This window comes from Dasypus novemcinctus, chromosome 12 (genome assembly GCF_030445035.2).
Source record: "Dasypus novemcinctus isolate mDasNov1 chromosome 12, mDasNov1.1.hap2, whole genome shotgun sequence".
Taxonomy (NCBI): Eukaryota; Metazoa; Chordata; class Mammalia; order Cingulata; family Dasypodidae; genus Dasypus; species Dasypus novemcinctus.
This window is the reverse complement of record NC_080684.1, coordinates 26,982,420-27,006,601: the sequence shown is the minus strand read 5'-3', so window position 1 is coordinate 27,006,601 and position 24,182 is coordinate 26,982,420. Positions and strand designations below refer to the sequence as shown.

At 33.4% G+C, this 24,182-nt stretch overlaps 1 protein-coding gene across 1 annotated transcript; it reads right to left on the bottom strand.

The window, feature by feature from the left end:
• LOC101423823 (olfactory receptor 6C74-like) lies at positions 1–24,182 on the bottom strand. The gene is made up of 2 exons (XM_004469722.2): positions 24,141–24,182; positions 1–963 (listed from the first exon to the last, which is right to left on the bottom strand). Exons 1-2 carry the CDS (start codon positions 24,180–24,182, stop codon positions 1–3), a joined length of 1,005 nt encoding a protein of 334 aa, XP_004469779.2.

The following is a 24,182-nucleotide window of genomic DNA, read 5'->3' as shown; positions in this document are numbered from 1 at the left end:
TCAATTTTTTGATAAAGAGACAACCTTGTACATCACATTCATGAAGGCTTTCTTCACCTGTTGATTCCTTAGAGTATAGATGAAAGGGTTCAAAAGTGGGGCAACTGAGGTATAGAGCAACGCAACTCCCTTGGAAAAAGAAATTCTTTGTTTGACTGAGGGTTTAACGTACATGAAGATGCAGCTGCCATAAGAAAAGGAGATGACAATCATGTGGGAAGAACAAGTGGAAAATGCCTTTTTCCTCTGATTAGTTGAAGGGAGTTTCAGAATTGTCAATGTAATATAAGTGTAAGATATTATCACCATGACCAACGTGACCACGAGTGTTACTGAAGCTGAGATGAAGCCTATCGTCTCAATTAGTCGTGTTTCTGAGCAGGAGATCTGCAGGAGGGGAGTAGTATCACAGAAGAAATGATCAACAATGTTGGAAGCACAGAAATCAAGGTTTAGACCCAAGGCGAGTGGTGGAAAGATGGTAAAGAACCCAGCAAGCCAACAACTGAGGACCAGCTGTGTGCAGACTTTGCTGTTCATGATGGTTGTGTAGTGCAGGGGCTTACAGATGGCAACATAGCGGTCATAGGACATGGCTGCCAGCAAGTAAAACTCAGATGCTCCAAGAAGGATGGCAAAAAACAATTGAGTGACACAACAATTGTAAGAAATGGTTTTGTCCTCAGTAGCCAGCATAACCAGCAATTTAGGCATACATGTAGTAGTAAAAGAGATTTCTAAGAGGGAAAAATTCCGAAGAAAAAAATACATAGGAGTCTTCAGGTGAGCATCCAGCAGGGTAAGTGTGATGATGATTAAATTGCCAGTGATACTGAGCCAGTAAGTGAGGAGCAGGACGATAAATAGCACAACTTTCAATTGTGGATCATCAGTCAAACCTGCCAGGATAAACACAGTCACTCTTGTATGGTTTCCCATTACTGTCCTCTGAGTTTCTTGATCCTAAAATGAAATAAAACGCTTTTTTAGATAATCACCTTATGTCAACTTGTGGAATTAACAATTAGAATACAGATTTCCAGAAAATAGAATAAGGGCAAAGAATGGAAACCTGAGGGTTAAAGTTTGCAGAAGTGGTTAAAACTTTGTAAATTTTTGGAAATGAATGGAAATGGTGATTGTAAATCATGGTGTTTGTGACTAACAGAGCAATTATATGGGTATGACAGTGGTTGAAAAAGGAAGTGTAAAGACATGAATATTAATAGAAGGAAAGCTAAAAGAATGCAAAATGGGTCTGTTAAACATAGTGCAACTTTATATAAAATATAAATATGTGTGATATTGCATATGTAAAACTTCTAACAGAATATAAATACAAATAAACTAGAGAAAGGAAGCAGAATAGCAGCTATGTACTGCAGGGAAAGCATAGAGGCATTGAGAGGTCATGAGTTTTGTTTAGTTGGTTTTTGTTTTGTATTATTGTTATTAATATTATTACTAGAATAATGAAAATCCTCTAAAATGATTGAAGTGATGAGTGCACTACCATGTGATTATACCAAATTCCATTGTACACTAAGGATGAATTTATGCTCTATTGATATGTATCAGAAAATGGATTTGTTAAAAAATGTTTTTTAGAGAGTTTTGGGATTAAGTTTAAGGAAAAACAAAAAGAAAACAAAATTATGTAAATAAGTAAGGAAGGCAAAAAGATTATTAATGGGGAAAATGTTCTACAATGAACATGTTTTTATTACTAATACATATTTTTGCTCTTTATAAAGCAAACTAAAAAGCATGCTCAATTTTGAGTAAGAATAGTCTAAATCAGAGGAAATATAATTTAATAAATTTCAAAGATATAATGTGTGCTAAGAGCTATGATGATAGATCTGTGTTTCAGATCTTATCAAAATGATAATATTCAAATATACAGAGAATTGCTAACTAAAGTTATCACAATCATAGATACATTGAATATATTGATCACAAAACATTTGCAAACATTATTCTCAAATCTTCATGCATATGATATGAGTCACTGTGAAATATATTACAATATGCAAAGTGTATTCAGGTTTGCAAACTAGTAAGCTTCAGAGTAAATATACAGATTGAGAGTTTAATTTCAGAAAGTATGACTTTAAATTATAAAGTTATATATAAGCAGTTAGAGCCTAATTGTAGTACATATCTCTTCAAAACAGAGTGGTGCCTCACACATGGAAAGCTGATGCAGCAAGATGACGCAAAAAAAAAAAAAGATGCACTTTCCCAGTGCCATGTGACAATGCAAGCAGACACGGAAGAACACACAGCAAATTGGACCTAGAGAGAAGACAATGGGAGGGGGAGGGAAAAGAAATAAATAAAAAATAAATTTTTAAAAACAAACAAAAAACAATATCATTGTTATCTCTAGGTTAAAATTCCTTCATAAGTATGTGTCATCATAAAACCATAAAGTAATATAGTTTATTTTTAATGGTCCCTTTATAAGACAGTGCTTTTACTTTGAGATTTATTTCTAACTTCGAATTCATCAATTACAACACATAAGTAAAATGGACCATATGATGTAGTAAAAGCTAATTGACAGAGGAGAAGTCTCCAGTATTATCTATATATGTTTATAGAAGGATGTGTTAGAGAAGTTGCATTCTAAGCTGGATTTTAGAGGAAGTAAAAATAGAGATAAGCTATAACAGGCAGAAGAAACTCTTTAAGCAGAAGCAAATTCATATCTGATAAAATGTAAACAAATACTGAAGAAAAGAAATGCTTCCTGCTTTCTCCACTCATCCTTCAGGGTTACTTATTTTAGGACGTCCAGATAATTGAAAGGGAAACATTTAAAATTATTTTTCTGATTTACACATTACCCAGTGGCGACAGTGATAGGAATGCATAAATAAATAACTTCTAAGTAAGTATTTCATTATATCAAACAATTCCTTTTTTCCAACTTTAATCCTCTCATATACTAATTATTAACCCAAAACATACTGTAAAGAAAAATAACAAAAGCAAAATTATGAAATCATTAGAACTTGGAAGAAAACTTGAAATTATAGTAGTTTTGTTAGATATTGTGAATATCAGTTAAATACATTAGAACTTGCAAGAAAACTTGAAATTATAGTAGTTTTGTTAGATATTGTGAATATCAGTTAAATAAGAAAAAATGAAATATTTTCAATTCTAAATCATCATTGAATTCTATTTTCCACCTCTGATTTTATCCAGAAACCAAAATGCAAAAGGTAGAATAAAAGAAGATGAATCCTATAATAGTTAAGATAAGAAAGAGAACTAAATTTAGTTATAAATATATGTAATGGGAAATAATAATCTTTACATTTAAAATTTACTATTATTTTTAATTAAGTCATTGAACTACTAAACAAATACATTTAATATACTAAAAAGATTTCTGTAATAAGGTCTATATACTAACTTACTCAGAAAAAAAACTCCTACCAGACCTGCTGTGACATCATCAGTGTTAAACATGTCCCACCAAGACCACCCTAAAGATGTCATGAGAACATCACACACCACCTGCTTTAGTTTGCCAAAGGGCTACTGGGGCAAAGTACCAGAAATGGGTTGGCTTTTATAAAGGGGTTTTTATTTAGGGTTAAAGCTTACAGAACCACGTCCATGTCCAAAATCCAAATTGAGTCACCATAAGAAGTGCTTCCTCACCAAATTCAGCTACTTTTTGATCCTGCTGTCCAGACACTTGGCAAAGGAAGATGATCACCAATGTTAGCTGAGGTCAACCTTTCCCTCAGGGCTCACCATATCTCAGAACCCAGCTCCCAGAGATAAACTGTGAGCAACCAGACATAGGGTTTGTCTCTTTCCTGGCCTCCTTTACTGTCTTGGCTGCTCTGCTTTCTTCTTAAATTCAACTGTAAGCTATAGAAATATGGCAGCTTTCATCTCCTCTTGAACTGATTCATTGACCCTGCTTCTTGAAGACTTGATGCTTAAGGGATCTTCTAATCCTCTCTCACATGGCAGGATCAAAAACGGTGGCTTCTTTTTTCTGTGTCTCTGCCTGTCTCTATGTCCCTGTTTATATCAGACTCAGTCAGAGGGCAGAGACGCAAGCTGGCTCATTTTCCAATCAAAAGCATTAAATAGATCTTATCAAGTAATCTAATCAAAGGCCCCACAACTGAATTTAATTTAATCACAGATATCAAACACATAGGAATAGAATAGTTTAAAAACAAAATATTTCTCTTTTTAGGATTCAAAATAATTTCAAACTACCACACCACCTAATAAGGCAAGTGGACAAAATTTTTTTTTTTTAATTTGAAATCCCAGATACATAGAAAAGAATTCAGAAGCAGGAAGAGGTAAAGTAGCTTAAGTGTTTATATAAGCCAGAGAATATAACTTGTCATAAACAAAATCGTATTCAGGAGAAATGTGTCATTACCAGTGCTCCAGAAGATCTTACACTATTTGAATCTTATTTAACCATCACAAACAGTGTTGTTGTCAACTTTGATCATTTGGTTATGAAGAGGCCAGCCAAATTTCAACATCGCAAATTTACTAATCTTTTCCCTTTAAAATAAATAAGTTATCTCATGTGGAGATATTTTCAGGCTATATAAAATCCTATCACTCCTCAAACATAAATTCACTAATATCAGCATCCACTGATGATTCTTACAAGAATCAATTAATATTATTATTATGACTGCATAATGGTAAATTCCAATAGTCATTCATTTTTCCAATATTTGTTAGTTGGCTTTCAACCATAAAGATGAGTATATTTGTATATTAGTATGTAAGAGTGGGCTCATTGATTCCTAGTTTATCCAATGGTTTACAATCCTAAATTGTCACTCTTTATGTTCATCCTAACATTGTCTCAGACTTGAGTCAATTTGAGGCCAGTGAGCAAACATTTTAAGTGAGTCCTGTGCCTTTTACTGTCTTCAGCCTCCTGTGAGCACTTCCTTATTTTTTAAGGCAAAAAGATTTTCTAGGTTTAACTTTCACTATCCTTGTGTTAATATCCTTGTATTGTCCTAAAATGAGCCATTTCTCTAAGAACGTTTCCTAGAAATGAAGAATGAAATTGGAAAACCAAGATAGACTGAGTTCCTTCCTACTGAGGTGTCTGTTCCCTGGGCTCTCTCAGTTAAAATAATTTTAAAATGATATATGTGGAGACGGGGCAACATATCTTCACACCAATCCCTGTTTAATTCTTTGTCCATACTTCCATATCAGAAACATTCTTCATACTGATAGCTCCCATTCAAACCCACACAAGATCTATTCAATCTCTCTACTTTCGTCTTTATAATTTTTATCACTGACAGTGAGAAAACTGGCTTCCATTATTATTTTATATTTAACTATTTACTGAATCATAGAAAAAATATATGAAATGGAGTTTCAAATTGCTGCTCATATCTTTGTTCAAGTGAAGGCTAGTGATTGGAGTTAAACGTTTTAGAGCTTTTTTCATCATGAACTTAAAATAATTTGGTCCATACCATGGTAAAAAGTTGTTTGGATTAGTTCTTTTTATTTTCCTTCTTTAGGTTCAGCATATTATTTATATGAAATATTGTTTGGTCTATATGTATCATTATATTAAATATTAGGAATATTTTGTCTTTTTTTTAATGTTGCATTAAAAAAATATGAGGTCCCCATATACCCCCCATGTCCCTCACCCCAGTCCTTCCATATCAACAATCATGGGACATTCATTGCATTTGGTGAATACATTTTTGAGCACTGATGCACTACAATAATGGTTTACATTATAGTTTACACTTTCCCCCAGTCCACCCAGTGGGCCAAGGCAGGATATACATTGTCAGGCAACTGTCCCTGCAGTACCACCCAGGAAAACTCCAAGTCCTGAAAGCACCCCCACATCATACCTTTTCTTCCCTCTCCCTACCCTCAGCAGCTACCGTGGCCACTTTCTCCACATCAATGCTACATTTTCTTCCAATTACTAATCACAATAGTTTCAGAATAGAATATCAGTAAATCCACTCTAATCTGTACTCTATTCCTCCATACCGTGGACCCTGGGATGGTTATGTCCTCTTCACCTCTATATCGAGAAGGGGCTTAGATTCCACATGGATGATGGATGCAATTCTCCTGCTTGCAGTTGTAGGCACTCTTGCCTCCCTGGTGTGGTGGTTGACCTTCCTCACCTCCTGTTAGCTGGCTGGAGTTTCTTCCAACCTATTGGCTAATTTTATTTTTTGAGCATATGAAGCATTAACATGTGTCTTAATTCAGGAAAAGATGTACTCGTGTTCAGGTCTACTCCCTACTCCATCTTCAGGATGTTTGCTTATGTTCTAATGTCTGCCCCCACTGTAATTGTACATTATTAGTGCTTGAATCTTCCTTCATTTATTCTTTGCAGCCATGAATAGATAACTTTTTCCTTATTCTCTCTCTCTCTGTATCCAATCAATCTATCTCTCTCTCTAAGAAACCTAAGAATTACATATTGGTAAGTTCCCTAAATTTCCCTAGGTTTTCTTTTCATCTTATACAACCCATACAACCCACAAGCTGAACAGCCTGGACAGGAACATGAGGAAACAGAAAAAAGAAAAAACAAAAACAAAACTCACCAAGGCTTGCTATCTCTAGCCAAGGAATAAGAAAAAGGCCAGCCTGGCAAGTACATTAATTTTTATATATAACCTCTTTAATTTATCCAGGAAAGGCTGTGTGGATGCCCTAAACTTTCAAATGTCACAAGCTGCTGTAATAAGGCACCCAGTGCCCACACAAGCTTGGTCTCAGAGAGTGCCAAGTAAGGAGCTGAGATTTCCATTCTCACTAGGAAATAGCAAAGTCTTCCTCACTGAAGTGACAGTGGAGACCATATGAGGAAGCAGGACTTCCAAAAACACCCAGCAATAATGAGCTACTCTTCTCCTTCAGGTGTGGTATGGCAGAGAAGACCAAGTAGAGGCTTTTATAATCACCAGGGGTAAGAAAGCCTCACCCCACTGTGATGTCAGTGGAGGCCATTAGGAGAGCAGGGACTAGCTGACAGAGCAGTATAAATTAAATTCTTGGGGTACCCAAATTAACCACCTCCTTCCAGTAGTATTGAGAAGCCCACTCCACATTGGGGGAAGAAGAGGGGAAAATGGGCTACCCATGGGCTTTCAAAGTTTTTGACAGACCTTCATAGTAAATTCTTAAAATGACAATGAAATATAACTACCATGTCTAAAAACAGTGACAACATGGAATGCTGGCAAGGACATAGAAAAACTGTGTCACTTGTCCATCACTGGTGGAGATGTGAAATGATATAGCCACCCTTGAACACAGTAAGCTAAATTTTTCCCCAGGGAAATATAAACTTATGTTCATGAAAACACTTGTACATAAATGTTGATGAAATTGTATTGAAAGTAAAAAAATTGGGAGCAATCCAAGTGCCTATTTTTGTGTGAATGATTAAAATAATTGTAGCACATCCATATCATGGAATATGAATCATCAAAGAGAAATAAACTGCTTATACATGCAAAAAGCTGGATAAATCTAAAAAAAAATTGTACTAAGTGATTACAAACCAGTCCAAAAAGGTTGCATACTGTATAACAGCATTTATATAATATTCTTGAAAAGAAAAAATCATAGTATTGAAGACAAATTCATGGTTGCCAGGGATTAAGGAGGGACTGAGATAAGAGGGAGATGATGTAGTTATAAAAGAGCAACATGAAGGATCCTTGTGCTGGTGTGTAAGTTCTATGCCTCGGCTCTATTCTGGTTACGGTGTTACTTTTGACAATAGCAGGTGAATCTTCGATTTTCTCAAGTTATGAAATATTAATTTAAATAAAAACTGCACATAGGAGCCTATATTTGACAGAATAAAAAAATAAACATTTATGAAAGGAAGTAGCATACTATAAATGCACTGTTTCATTTGGCCTCTTCATTTAACATTATATCCTGTTAAATACTCATATCAATTTTAGATATATTCCAAATTTGTTTTCAACTACATAGTCATTTTTTGTGAGGATGTACCATAGTTTATTAGACCACTCTCCTATATATCAGCCAATAAATGGATTCCAATATTGGCAATTTAAGGAATATAGCAAAGAATAACATCTCATATATGAATTTTCACGAAGTTGTGGCAGATCTTCATGGTATATTCTTAAAATTATAATTGCTGAATCAAAAGCAAATCATACATATTTTTTGCAAACCATTGTTATGTCTTCTACATGAATTCAACCAATTTGCATTCCAATCAGCAAAATAAGAAGGTATCTGTTTCCTTACAACCTTACTAACAGAATGGGTTGCCATACATTTTAACTTTTCTATTATTTTTTTTTTTCTTTTACAAACCCTTGTGTTGAGGGCTGACTTTCAATAGATCACAGTGAGGGAGCTGCTCTGCTACATACGAAACCGCGACACAGAATCAGGTCTTATACCAGTGGTTTAGCACCAGGTTCCCCAAAACGTGCGGTGCATGACGGGCAAGGGGCGGCCCCCTTTCTGGCCGCGCCCCATTTCCCTGGACAAGGGGCACTCTGCACTGGCCTCTGGTCCCGACGCACAGCGGCTCGCCGTTGAGGACGGCGGGGGAACCGGCTTTCCGAGGCCAACTGAGGCCCTCCCTGCTGCTGTATCTTTTCACCTGGGTGGGATTCTGATTTAGAGGCGTTCAATCATAATCCCACAGATGGTAGCTTCGCCCCATTGGCTCCTCAGCCAAGCACATACATCAAATATCTGAACCTGCGGTCATTTTAAATTCTGTCAATCTGATGGATGAAAAATAGTAAGTGAATGTGACTTTGATGTGCATTTTTCTAATTATGTGTGTGGTTGCATATGTTTTCATAAATTGAATGGTCATTTTATACAAAAAGGTACGTATGTATATATGTATTTTAAATTTTTAAATAAGAATTATTAATTTAAATTATTGTAAATTACATAAATATTACATAAAAATATAGAGGATTCACATATAACCCACCTCTCCTCCAACAGTTTCTCATATTAACAACATCCTTTAAGTGTGCCACATTTGTTAAAATTGAGGAACATATATTGAAGCATTGCTACTAACTGGACTATAGTTTACATTATAGCTAACACTCTGCTCCACTCAATTGTATAGATTACTACACAATATATAATGGCCTGTATCTGCCATTGCATATAATGCAGCACATTTCCAATGTCCCAAAAATGTCACCTCATTATACCTATTTTTCTCTCTCCCTCATTCAGAACCTCTGGTGGCCACTGCTTTTATATCAGTGATAAACGTTCTCCCATTGCTAAAATAATATTAAGTCTATAATGAATAAATAATCTACTTTAGTGCATTGTTCATTCTCTAATCTTGAATATTTTGGGATGATGATGCCTACTCTGTTTCTAGTTGAGAGGAGGCTTAGATTCCATGAGGCACATGGATGGAACTATTTTGCTTGCAGTTGCAGACACTTTCTGTTCCTTGGGATTGGTGTTGTCTGTCATCATCTCCTTGTTAGGTGTCCTGGGTGAGTCCAGTGAACAGGAGAGTAGGTGCTGCAACTCTGCTAAGATTCAGGGTCACCTGGCACATGAACGGACCAAAGGTTTAAGCATCTGGGACAAATATATAATACATTCAGTGCTAATTATAGGTTCAAATAAAAGGGACAGAAAAGTCACGTATAGGGAAACTATAAATGAATCTAACTTTACAGTGGGGAACATAAATTCCAAGCAAAGCCCACCAACAAGGTACCGAATTCCTGAGTTTGTCTGCCTTGCTTACAGTTTCTAGGTGTCTCTAGAGCCCTCAGGAGCTCCGCTGTTTGAGGTAATGTTTATTGTAGCAGAAAATAAAATCCTGTTCAGACTTGCATAAGCATAACATCTGGAATGCCCTCCTAACTTCCTCTGAAATCTCTTGGCAATAAAAACTCATTTCTATTTAATATTTCCCCCTCTTGGTCAAGGTCTTTTCCCAGTTGCATTGCTAGTTCGTGCTTGGTAATAATCCCTTGGTGATAAGGGGGCCCCTCCCTGGGAGTCACACACCACACGGGGGAAGGTAGTGTGTTTATATGCCGACTTTGGCTTAGAGAAAGGTCACATTTGAGCAACAACAGGGCTTTCAGAAGGAAACTCTTAGGCAGTAAATAATACTAGGCTAAGTTTCAATTTTATAAGAAAACGTTCATAAATACAATCTTCTATATCAAGTGCCTGCCATAATATTTTTTCTTCCTTATCTATACATTGCCTTGTACTATGGGAATTCTTGCCATCCAATTAGAGAATGTAGCAGAACTTCCCAGGATGAGAATTCAATATTTTTTTGGTTATTGTGTTAGTCTCCACCTACTGAGACAATGCCTCACGAACATTTGAGAATAATGATATGCCTTAGAGACATGCCCTAGATGTGCCTCTCCCCATACATCCCCCAAGGCTGACACTCCACACCAGTGGACCTCCCCTGCCACAGTTGTGACCATTCTGTGATCCAAAACCTCTCCAAAAATGAAGTCAACAAAATAAACAAATAAAATTAATAAGAAAATGAAATAATAATTTTAAAAATAAATAAAATACAAAGAATTTTAAAAATTTGAAATAATATAAAAATTTGGGGGGTATTGTATCTTTCATCACTGTAAGATCTATTGTCTTGTATTAACAATGATATTTTCTTCTGCATATTCTCCCACTGACTTATTTTTATCAGTCTATCTTCACAGAACCATTAGGTTAAAAGAAAACTCACATAGAAAATACATATTTTTATGTTACTTATTGTTTCATTTATGAACTGTCTATACATGTCTTGTTTCTCTCATGTATTTGCCTATTGACTCACCTTTTAAAGGGTTGTTTATATGTCAATGTTACTGAACTTTCCTCTCTGATATATGCCGTGAATATATCCCTCTAACATGAAAGTATCCTTTTATTTTTTTATGAGGACATGTGTCTCTTTGTGAATACCATGAAACTATATTGCATTTTATTTTTACATTGTCAAATGTGTCAGTTTTCTTTTTCCCTCTTTGGATTTTGAATCATCATTTTATAGCCCTTCCTAATATCCAAGTAAAAGAGGTATTTTCACCCACATTTCCGTTTAGGATTTCAAAGTTTCAAAAAAATTTTTTTTATGTCTCAATCTGATATGTTTGCAGTTGGGTTTTTATGTGTGGTATAAGGTATGAATCTTATATCAAATGTATTTCACTAATAGATTGAAAATCATTTATCTGTGAACAAATAAGGAATGCCAGAAGAGAAAGAGACAGCATAAAAATAGAACGGAAACAGATTCTAGAACAAAAAGAAAAAAAAAAAAAAAAAGAAAATCCATTAAGGCAGATTGGGGAAAGCAGAAGAAAAAATAAATTTTTCAGGACAGATAAATAGCAAATTTCAATCTAATAAACAGAAAGAAAGAAACAATGAAGAAAAATGAGGATGTCTCAAGGAATTCAGGGGTAGCTTAAACATTCTAAAATAACTGTTACTGGGATACAAGAAATAAAAAAAAGTATATTGGGGTTGAAATATATTTTAGAAGTAATTACTGGAAAGTTTTCCAAATTACAAAGTGCTCTATCATCCAAGAAGCTCAGCCAAATTCTTTACACACACACACACACAAACCACAGCTAAACTAAGCACATAATAGACAAACTACTAAAAAACAGTAAGGAAAGAATTATCCTGAAAGTAGTCTGAAAATTATACATACTACCTACAAAGTAATAAAACAGTAATTAAAACTGACTTTTCATCAGAAACAATTGGGAAAAGTTTTATAAGGGATAAAAAGAAAATAAAGGGCAACTCAGAATTCTATTTGGGTAAAAATTTATTCATAAATGAGATTAAAATAAGGAAATTTTGTTCAAATAACATACTAATACAACAGGAAATTGTCAAGTGGAATTATATTTTTAAAATTTATTTCCTTCATAAGTAGGAAGCATACAGTATATAGACTAAATTTACAACAAGAAGTAAAAAATACAAAGGTGATTGTGTAAAGTATGAAGGTTCATAATATTAATCCTAAATTGACTCTGTTAAGAATGCATACAACTGACTTAAAGAAACTACTTAAATAAGAATAAAGAGAGTGCTTTTAATTGGCCATTTTACATGTCATGTACAGTCCATTTTATTTAATGCATTTTTCAATATAATTGGGTTTAAATGCAGCATCTATCATAAGTAAAATGATGTACACAAAAAACTTACATACATCTCAGGCACAGTACAGAGTGAAGGATTCTGGACTTTAAAAATGTAAATAATGTATTATTCCATTAATAGTAAAATCTTGAACAGACTTTACTAGTCTATTTTGAAGGAAAACAAGTCTGTAGTTTGTTTTGATAGTACTAATCAAATGCCTGATTTCAAAATGCCACAATGGACTTTATGGAAAGATGGAAATAAATCTTAAAAGAGATAAGGTATTAGACAATACATACATTTGTCATATTGATGAGTCTTCAAATTTCAAATATATGCATTTATTATATGCAAATTATAACTTGAGTGTTTACATAAAATTATAGTATTAATTATTCAATGTTTATTCATATGACAAATTATTTGTGAATATTCCCTCTGTGCCAATTTCTTTTCTAGGCAAAATGGATAAACAATAAAATAAACTATAAACCACCTCTTTTAATGGGACTTCCTATTGACGGAAATGAAGTAAGTAATAAATAAACAAAAATTTCTCAAAATGTTATTTGTTATTAGAATTAAATAATGGAGAAATGATGGAGAGAAACACTAGATTTTGTATTTGATAGGTAAGGATCACCTTTTTCTGTCTGAGACCACTTTTCTTGTTTGTAAGACAAAGATGTGTGTGCATATATATACACATACATATATATACGATATATATATGTATATATACACATGTATAACACACACATATATATACATACCTATATATTCATATACATGATTTGGAGTTAGATGTTCATTGTAAGTAAATTTGGTGGAGTGTAAAAAAGAAGGTATTCATTTGGAATCTTGAAAATTCTATTATTTTGAAATCAATCAGAGGAAAACCAGCAAAAGAAATTAAAATTTACATGCCAAAAGGTTTCAGAGAAAAGAATAAAACAATGTCTCATTGAGCCAAGGAAAAGATGTTACACTATATAGGAGGCTGTGATCAATCACACTAAATATTACTGGGATTCATTATAATGATGATGTTAACACAGATCTTGGATTTGAAAGTGTGGACTCCGAAAAAGAATGATAATGAATTGGTGAATGTGATATAAATAAGCCAAAGATGACTTCTCTATAATGGCTCTGTGTGTTGTTTCTTAAGTTACAGCAATCTTGCTCCTTTGGGAAAGCTTGTTGCCCCAAACTCAATATTCATATATCTGATTATATTATAGCTAGCCAAAATAAGCCACTTTTCATCATTTAGAATTCAATTCACCCAGTTTCTGCTATCAATTGATAAATAACTGAACTCGTAAAGATCTTTGTTATTTCAGCCCTTCAGAACTCTCTGGTCTGGGGCTGAGCATGCACTATTGTCTAGACATGGAAGCTACCCACTTCCTTTCTGCTCTCCCCTAGGAGGTGGGAAGTTTTCCCTTGCATTAATTCCCTACTGCTGGCTTTCAGGTTCCACTGTCTTCTGGAAATTTTCTGCTGTGAGGGAATTCCCCTCTCATGCAAACTTGTCAAAACATTGCCTCTAATAAATAAATAGCTTAAGTATTCTTGTCATCTAGTGTCATATATATATAGGACAACTCCAAAATTACCCCAGGTGAACTCACTACAGTGAGCTATAGACCAATAATTGAAGAGTAAGAAAATAATATGAAATTAAAATGTAACAATGGAAAAAGTAGCCAAATGCAGACTATGGTTGATATATTTCAAATTCAGACTAAAAACCAAGTAGAGACATAATTGTTAAGAATAGAATATTTCAAATATTTTGATCAAAGTGGACAATCCAATTCAATTTTTAGTAAATATGTCATGAGGAAAATATAAAAATAATCAAAATTTAAGAGTAATTTTAAAAGGGAAAAAGGGGGCACCTTTTTGACAAAATGTTTTATGACATAACAATTAAAAACAAAGAAAAATTTATTATAATATCTAAATATAGTGATTATGACATATAAGAAATAATGGCATTTATTCTATATAATTTAGAACAGTTCATTTTACAATGCTCACATGAGGGCTAGATGTCAGTATGGAATTTATTCTAATGGGAGAATGACCTAGACCTTTTAGAGATTCTAATCATAGAACAATGCCAATTTGGTTTAACCTCTAATTATGTATTAGCTTAATTATAACAATAAAGTTGTACTTTTAAAAAAATTAGAAAAACTATTTTTGATTAGAGAAGAGATTTCTGTATTACTGTGTAATTGATCAAAATTTGAGATAGGTTTCCTCAGATAAAACACAGGAGTTTCAAAATACCTTTTTGAATAAAAAATAAAAGTCTTTCAATCTTAAGTATATTATTTAAATTTTAGAAGACTAACTTAGATAAAGAATGTGTATACCCATGAATTGACAGAGAAGTATATGTCTTTAGAATTTAGTTTGAGAAAAAATAATTCAGAAGAGCAAATTTTATGGGTATTCAACTGGAAAGTTAGAATGAGTTTTGAATGATATGTGTCATGGAGTTATTTTATAAAGTAAGTGATAGACATGCATTTCCACAGAAAATAGAGGGACTAACTGCCTTAACAAGACAGGTAATATTATTAAGAGAGGTAATATTTAAATTTGGTACTTAGAGGGTTTGGGATACATTTATTAAACTCGTAACAAGAATGCATAAGGAAGGAGAATAGAGCAATATAGTGCTTCAGGTAAGAAAGATTGAATAAAATTATAAAGCAGTACTATTCAAAGCCTCTCGGCTTTCAATTTAGTGTGCTTAGAAAGGAAAGAAAGGAGGAAGGGAGGAAAGCAGGAAGGGAGGAAAAGAGGGAAGAAAGAAGAAATGTCTTCTACCATGCAATTCAAAAAATACTGGAGTCTAGGCTTAAGATAAAAGTTTAAAAGATATCCTGTCTCCTATCGAAGTAATTGAAACTAAACTTCCTGGGTTTAAAGTTGACTCTTAATTTTGGCTTTTTGTCTTTTGAAACTTTCTTAACTTCTCTGAGCTCCCTTTTCCTCCCAAGCATAATGATAGCAATTTGTATTTTGCACTGAGGTTTCAGGAATTACATGATTTATATAAAACATTTAACTGTGCTTGGAATTTAGTCATATTGGACAAATTACAGTTCTTATTTTAATATCACAATTGCCCACCCTAACTCTCAAGGTAGAAAAACATTAAGCATTTCAGCATAAAGCATTTGAGCATTTTAGGTAGAATTTCCTCAGATGTAAACATGTACAACATTCCTCAGATGTTGTAAAAATATTGAAGAAGCTTTGTTGCATGTTAAAGACCCTATTGTAAAAATGTAAACAAAAAGCAATATTAAACTACTTGGGCAATTATAACTCAGAGATCCACCATCCTGAATCTAATAAATAGAAATGTGCAATGATATGTCATAGAAAAAGTGAAATACCAGAGAGAACAGATGATGGAACTTTAATACTATCTGGGAATGAAGACAAATTTAGTGTAAATGTCTAAACTATGACTGAGAGCTACAGAACATCTTCCAGGGCAAATAACCTGTAGATGACAGGCATTTAAAAATCCATAAAAAAAAAACATTTCAGAATAGTTCAATATTAAATTCATAGTTTCAATTGAGCAATATATTTTTAGAAAATTAATTCTGATTGGCACATAACAGAAAAAAACCTACTCAAAATATTGATAGGAACTATAGCTTTAGTCTATTCATTTTCTTAAAATGATATATAGGTTTTTGTTTTCATTTCTGTACATCTAAAATTTCTAAATTTAGATAATGCTCTAAGATTATTAGGTTAATTTCTCAAAATGGAAAAAAGAATATATACCAGAATAATAAGAGGAAAAACATAACCATCTACTTAAATAACCATTTTTTCTTAAAATCATATTATAAACCTAAATATAATTTACAATACAATTCACTGTACATATTCTAGAGGAACCCACACTCTTGTCCAGTCAATATTTTATAAAATGCATTTTGTTCACTACTTATGTTCTGTTTTTTTAAGATAGTATCTTTAATACATTTTTTTAACAAATCTAGACACATAGTGAAAAGTTTAAAAAAAGAAGAAATGAGAAATAATATTATAGTCTCATATGTGTACACTGCTGAATCAAAAAAAATCATGAAATAGTATGAATCTATCTGAAAATGCTTTGTTATTTTTCGTTTTGTGAAATTCTGGTGATAACACCAAAGTTGACTTCAGAGTCACCTAATGGATTGTGGGTTTACATTAGAAATCCTTTCCTTTAAAGCAGGGTAGGGATTCCAGGAAGATGGCATCAGAATAGGCAGACAGGTCTCAACTCTGTCATGAAAACAATGGAGAAAGGGAAAAAGAAATGTCTGAGGGACCTGCTTTAGGGATCAGCTGACAAGGACAATGATGCACAATGTCCAAAAGGAGAGGAACAGAGAGATGAAGAGCCCAAAATAAAAAGAGTGAGTTACTAACCCCAATGGCAACTGGTAATGATACCCAACACCCATCTTCAATGCACAAGCCTGGATAATACCCATGACTTCCTGCAGTCAACTGAGAGGGGAACAGATGTCTTTCTCCCTGGGAAGAAGGAGGGTGTGGCAAGGACAGAGAATGGTTTCTTTTCAGTAATTTGACCCAGGTCATTCTGCTTTGACTCTCAGCTCTAGTCAGACCAGAAACACTTGCAAATGGAGTTGAAAGAGACACCTTCTCTGTGAAAGGGTTCACTGAGGAGTGCAATCTGATAGCCAGCCAGGACACTGCAATGAGAAAAAACATGTTTAGGTCTTTCCTGTTCGAAACCCCTGTGAGAACATCTAAGTGCCATTAGTGAGTCCCTGGCCCAATTTTGATACTGTAATCTGGGCAATTTTAAAGGCTCAGAAGATGTTGGACCAAAAATCCAAGAACAGTAAAACAAACCCACTAGACAAGAGACAGAAAATGACTGTCAGAGTAAATTCACCAAAATATTCAGATACTTAGCTATCAGAAAAACATTATAAGCCAAACTAAGAAAAAGGACAACATGACCAAGCAAAATGAATAAACAAAATATCCAGAAAAATACAAAATTTAAAACAACTAATAAGCGATAATTGTACAAATCTCCAAAATAGATTAAAGGAGTTGAAGGAAAATATAACCACAGAGATAAAAGATATTAAATAGATACTACATGAGTGCAAGGTACAGTTAAAAAGCCTGCATAAAAAAGTAACAGAGCTTAAAGGATGAAAGACACATAGAGCGAAATTAAGTTTACATTAGAGGCATGTAACAGCAGAGCTGAATTGATGGAAGACAGAATTAGTGATATTGAAGACAAATCATCTGACCTTGAACAAAAAGAGAAAAGAATGGAATAAAAGAAACAGAGTCTCAATGATTTGAAAGACAACATGAAATGTACAGTCCTATGTGTTATTGGTGTCCTATAAGAAGAAGAGAACAGAAAATAGGCAGAAAGAATACTTGAGGAACGAATGACAGAAAACTTCCCAAATCTTATGAAGGACATAAATATCAATATCCAAGAAGGAAAATACACCCCTACCAAACAAAATAAATCAAAATAGACCTACACTGAGACACCTACTATTCAGAATGACAAATATAAGAGATGGAGGAGTCTAAAAGCAGGAAGAGAAAAGCAAGGCATCACATAAAAGGGAACCTCATTAAAATTAAGTGCTGACCTCTCATCAGGAACCATGGAAGTGAGAAGAATATTGTACAATGTATTTAATATACTGAAGAGAAAAACTAACACCAAGCAATTCTGCATATGGTAAAACTATCCTTAAAAATGAGGGTGAGTTTAAAGTCTTTATGGACACACAAAAATTGAGAGAGTATATTACCAAAAGCCTAATATTCAAGAGATCATGAAGGAAGTGCTGCAGATGGAAAGGAAAGAACAAGGTGAGAGACTTGGAGAAGAGTGTAGAAATGAAGATAATTAGGATCAGTAACTATATATGTAAAAAGACAGACAGAAATAAAATCAGGCAACAGAAATCCAAAGGATAAAATTGATGAAATAATATCTTTACAGTAGTAACATTCAAAGTTAATGGATTTAATTCCCCAATCAAAAGACACAAACTGAAAGAATAGATAGAATATTTATATGAGGCATCTACATGCTGCCTACAAGAGATTCCTCTCAGAAGTAAGGACAGTACTAGGTTTAAAGTGAAACGTTGGAAAAAATTATTCCACACAAATTATGACCAAAAAATATCTGGAGTATAGAAACTAATACCAGACAAAATAGATTTAAAAACCAAAACTGTTAGAAGACATGAAGAAGGTCATTTTATTAAGAAAAAGGATCAATTCACCAAGAAGAAGTGACTATAATAAAACTTTATATACCTAACCTGGGACCCCAAGATACATGAGACACACACTGACAAAACTGAAGGGAGAAATAGACATCTCTATAATACTAGCTGGAGACTTCAATACTACATTCTCAGCATTGGATAAAACAGCTGGACAAATGATCAATAAAGAAACATAGAGATTGAATACTATGATAAATGATCTGGACCTAACAAGACATTTATAGAATATTACACCACAAAAAATTAGTATATACATTCTTTTCACATTCTTTTGAAGTACTCATGGAGCCTTCTCCAAGATAAACCATATGTTGGGTCACAAGACAAGTCTCAATAAATTTAAAAAGGTAGCAATTATACAAAACCCTTCCTCTGATCATAATGGAATGAAGCTGAAAATCAATAATGGGTGGAAAAAGGGAAATTTCATTAATACCTGGAGATTAAATAACACACTCTTACATAATCAATGGGTCAAAGAAAACTTGCAAGAGAATTCAGTATATACCTTGAGACAAAAGAAAATAAGAAGACAACTTATCAAAACCTTTGAGACAAAGCAAAAACAGTGCTGAAAGGGACATTTATAAACTCAGTGTTCACATTAGAAAAGAGTAAAGAGCTGAAATTGAATATCTAACTGCACACCTGGTGAAACTAGAAAAGGATTAATTAATCCAAATTAATTAATTTAATTAATCCAAAACCAAGTGGGAGGAAAGAAATAGTAATGATCAAAGCAAAAATAAATGAAACTGAGAACAAAAAAATTATAGAGAGATCAACAAAAGTATATTTTGTTTCTTAGAGAAGATAAACAAATCAACAAATCCTTAGCAAGCCTGACAAAGGAAAAAAGAGGGAAGATACAAGTAAGTAAAATGAGAAATGAGAGGGGGAAGATTACCACTGACCTTGCAGAAATAAGATGATATAATAAAGAACTGTACCCCCCAAAACTAGAACACATTAACAAAATGGACAAATTCCTAGCAACACATGAAGAAACTACCCTGACACTAGAAGAAATAAAAGACTTAAACAAATCACAGGTGAAGAGATCAAAACAGTTACAAAAAAAAAAAAACAAAAAACTATCAAAGATGAAAAGCCCAGGGCCAGATGGCTTCATAGGTCAATTTTACCAATCATTCAAAGATGATCTAATACAAACCTTGCTCAAGCTTTTCTAAAATTGACCAGAAGGAGAACTACCAAACAAGACAAGGTGTCCACTGTCACCATTGTTATTTGATATTTTGCTAAAATTTCTAGTTAAATCAATTACTAGATTTTTTTAAAATGGCATCCAAATAGCAAAGAAGTATATCTTTTCTATTTGTTGATGTTATGACCCTATATCTAGAAAATCCTGAAAAATCCACCAAAAACCTGCTAGACTAATAGACAAATTCAACAAAATGGCAGAAAACAAGATTAATATGGAAAAAAGAGTGAGCTACTGGAGAGCAGTTTGAGGAGGAGTTCTTAAAATTCCATTTATAATAGTGACTTAAAAATCAGATATTTAGGAAAAAACTGAACCGAGGAAATAGAAGTCCTTTATTCAGAAAACTACAAAACATTGCTAAAATAAATCAAAGAAAACTTTAATAAATGGAGGGGCATTCTGTATTCATAGGCTAAAAGACTAAATATCATTAAGATATAAATTCTAATCATACTCATTTATAGATTCAATGGAATCCCAATAAAAATTCCAATAGCTTCTTTTTGGAAAAATGGAAAAGTCAGTTATCAAATTTATTTGGAAGGGTAAGGGCCCTGAATAGCCAAAAATGTCTTTAAAACGAACAAACTTGGAGGACTCTCACTTCCTAACTTTAAAACATTTTACTTAGCTACATCATAAAACACATGGCACTAGGAAAAAGATCACTGTATCTATAATGGAAATAAATAGATACCTCAGAAACAACCTCTCACATCTCCAGTCAAGTGATTTTTGACATGGTGATCAAGCCCACAGAACTGGGCCAGAGTGGTCTAATCAACACGTGATGCTAGAACTAGATACCATATCCATTATAAAGAAACAGGACACTTAACTCACACCTTACAAAAAGTTATCTCAAAATGGATCAGGTACCTTACCATAAATGCTATAAACATAAAACACCAAGAAGAAAATGTAGGAAAATATCTTCATGATATTGTGGTAAGCATTAATTTCTTAAACCTTGCTCCCAAACATGAGCAATGAAAGAAAAATAGATAAATGGTAACTCCTCAAAATTAAGCAATTTTGTTCTTCAAAAAAACTTTATCAAGAAAGTAAAATGGAAACCTATTAAATGGAACACAGTATTTAGAAAACATATGTATTAGTTAGCCAAAGGGGTGCTGATGCAAAGTTGGCATTTATAAAGGAAATTTATTGGGATTTGGGATTGAAGTTTACAGCCGCAAGGACATAAAGTATATGTTATTTCCCACACCAAAGTCTGTTGCCATGTGTTTGAGCAAGATGGCTGGTGATGTCTGGGAGGGTTCAGCCTTCCTCTTAAAGCTCTGTGGTCCCAACTTCTTCTGATCTTAGCTATATAGGTTGGCATAATGCTTGTCTTTCTCCTGTGGCTCATTTCTTTCTTGGTACAGCTATACTTCCACAAGCTGTGGGATATCAGGCTCATCTCTCTTCCCAGGGCCACTGGATCCTCTGTGTATCTTCTCTGTGTCTGCTTCTCTGTGTATTTACTTCCATGTGAGAGTCTCTCTTATCCCCACCATAGTGGTAGGACTCATCACTTCACTTACTAATGACATGGTCAAATAAAGCCCTAATCTTGATTTAATAAAATAAAAGTGAAACCTCTGAATCTAATATAATCTAATATACCCAGAGGACCAGACCAGTTTACAAACACAATCCATTATGTATTTTGGGAATTCACAAGTAATATCAAACCGTTATATCATAGATAAGAGCTTGAGTTCCATGCTATATAAAGAGATCATACAACTCAATAATAAAAAAGATCAGGAACCAATTTAAAAATGGGCAAAGAACTTGAATAGATAATTCTCCAAAGAGGAATTAGAAATGGCCAAAAACATGAAAAAATGTTCATCATCACTAGCAGTTAGGGAAATGAGGTTCAAAACTACAATGTCATACCACTTAATACCTTACTGAATGGCCAGTATTAAACACACACACACACACACAGAAAACTTCAAGTGCTGGAAAATATGTGGTGATACAGGAACACTCATTCACTGTGGAGGGAATGTAAAATGGGGCAGCCTCTTAGGAAGACAGTTTGGTAGTACCTCAAAGAGCCAAATATAGAGCTGCCATATGATCCAGCAATACCATGACTAGGAACACATTCAGGAGAACTGAAAGCAAGGACACAAACTGACATTTGCAAGTTGAAGTTCACAGCAGCATTATTCACAATTGCTAAAATTTGGAACCAGCCCAAGTGCCCATCAAGTGTTGAATGGAAAAATAAAATATGGTATATACATACAATGGCATACTATTCATCTGTAAGAAGAAATGAATTTGGGATGCATATGACAACATGGATGAACCTAGGGATATTTTGTTGAGTGAAATAAGACAAACACAAAAGGACAAATACAGTGTGGCTTCACTAATATGAACTAAATACAGTGAGTAAACCCACAGAGTTAAACTCTAGTGTATAAGCTACTAAGAAATATAATGTAAATTGAGAATGGGATCTGAAGATTAAAGTATGATACATTATTATTCAGGTAATTTGTAAAAGTGTGGAAATGAATAGAGTGGTAGTAACATACTGAGTATAACTAACACTGCTGATTTATAAATGTGATTGTGACTGAAAGGAATAGTCTGTGGACATAAACGTCAATTGAAAGGAAACTAAAGAATAATTTAAGGAATGTATAACAGCAATTTTTGTTGTAGATGAATAATAGTAAAATTATAAGAATACTCTTCTTTTACAAAGTGCTTCCAACATTGTGATATATAGGAAAATTACAACCAATGTAACTTATGGACAATAGTTAACAGTAATATTGTAATATTTTACAGAATGGCAAGAAGATATTATTTCAATTCTTAGGGACAAAAATGTGGGAATTATAAGAGGATATGGAATTTTTACTTTTGGAGTAGAGTAAACATTCTGAAATTGAGATAATGACAGTACAATTGTGTGATAAAAATGAAAACCATTGAGTGTACACTTTGAATGGATTATACAAAGGATGGGACTGTATAACACAGGGAAACCAGTGATAGAAGATGGATTGCAGTTAACAGGCAAAAAGGAGACTGGTCATAAACAAAAATATATATATAAAACTAATATAGGGTGTGTTGGTGGAAAATATATCAAATATAAGATATGGATTATACATAGTAGTAACTTCTTTACTATGCTCTCTGATGGTTTGTAACAAAAGTTTCACAAGGCAAGGGTTTGGTGGTCGGAGATATATGGGAGCACTGAGTGATATGCAAATTTACTTTATAATTTCAAAACTTTTACTATACACTTATCCTTAGATTTATGTATGAATTATATACTTCAAGAAAATTTTATATAAAGCATGATTCTACTATAATTTTAATTTCACTATGAGGTATATATACATATATTTCTATATCCCCTATTATACATACATATCATATAAATAATAACTGAGTACACAGGAAGCATTATTTCCTCATTTGAAACAGTCATATACTAAATTTTCAAGTAAGTTTCAGAAATGTCCTAAATCCCAAATTATCTGGTATGGAAACACCAATATATATTGGATTTCATTATTAATTGTAAATAACCAAGTTAGAAATTTTCTCTCAACTATACTTCAAATATTGTAAATGTACATTTCTCTCATATATGACAAAACAAAATAAGTTTCTATAGGCTGTACTTTAGAACATTTATAGATTTTTTAAGTAACAAACATTTCCAAAGATAATTATCAACAATTTTGGATAATATCTGCTACACTTTATAAAGAAATTCTTTAAGTGTAATATGCATCAATAAATTGGTAATAGGTCAAAGATAGAGAAAAAATAGGCTAAGTATGAATTTAATAGTTTAATAAGCACAGTTTGGAGTCATAAAGTTTGCATTGTGTGACATATTAAATATTATTTAAATGAAACAATATCTTACAATTTTGATTAACCAAAATAGCTATTTTTGTCAAAGGGAACAAATTAAAAGACTTGGCTTCATTTCTTCCAGATATCTAAGGGATATCTTGATAACTCAAATAAATGAAAGAGTATGTTCATTTCTTTGAGAAAGAGATTATCCTTTGTATCAAACACATGAAGGCTTTTTTCACTTTTTGGTTCCTTAGGGTATAGATGAGAGGGTTCAAAAGTGGAGCAACTGAGATACTGAGCACTGCAATTCCCTTGGATAAAGAAATTCTTTCCTTGAATGAGGATTTGACATACAAGAAGATGCAGCTGCCGTAAGAGAGGAAGATGACAATCATGTGAGAAGAACATATAGAAAATGCCTTTTTCCTCTGATTAGATGAAGGGAACTTTAGAATTGTCAATGCAATGCAGGTGGATGATATTTTCACCATTACCAAAGTGACTATGGGGGTCACCAAAGCTGAGATGAAACGCAT

Bases quoted from the DNA above. Each gene is read 5' to 3' on its own strand.
- LOC101423823 (XM_004469722.2), bottom strand. From the start codon at position 24,182: ATGCGTTTCATCTCAGCTTTGGTGACCCCCATAGTCACTTTG. The intron at 964-24,140 runs GTAATGGTGAAA...ATTTCATTTTAG, and splicing joins TGACCCCCATAGTCACTTTG to GATCAAGAAACTCAGAGGAC.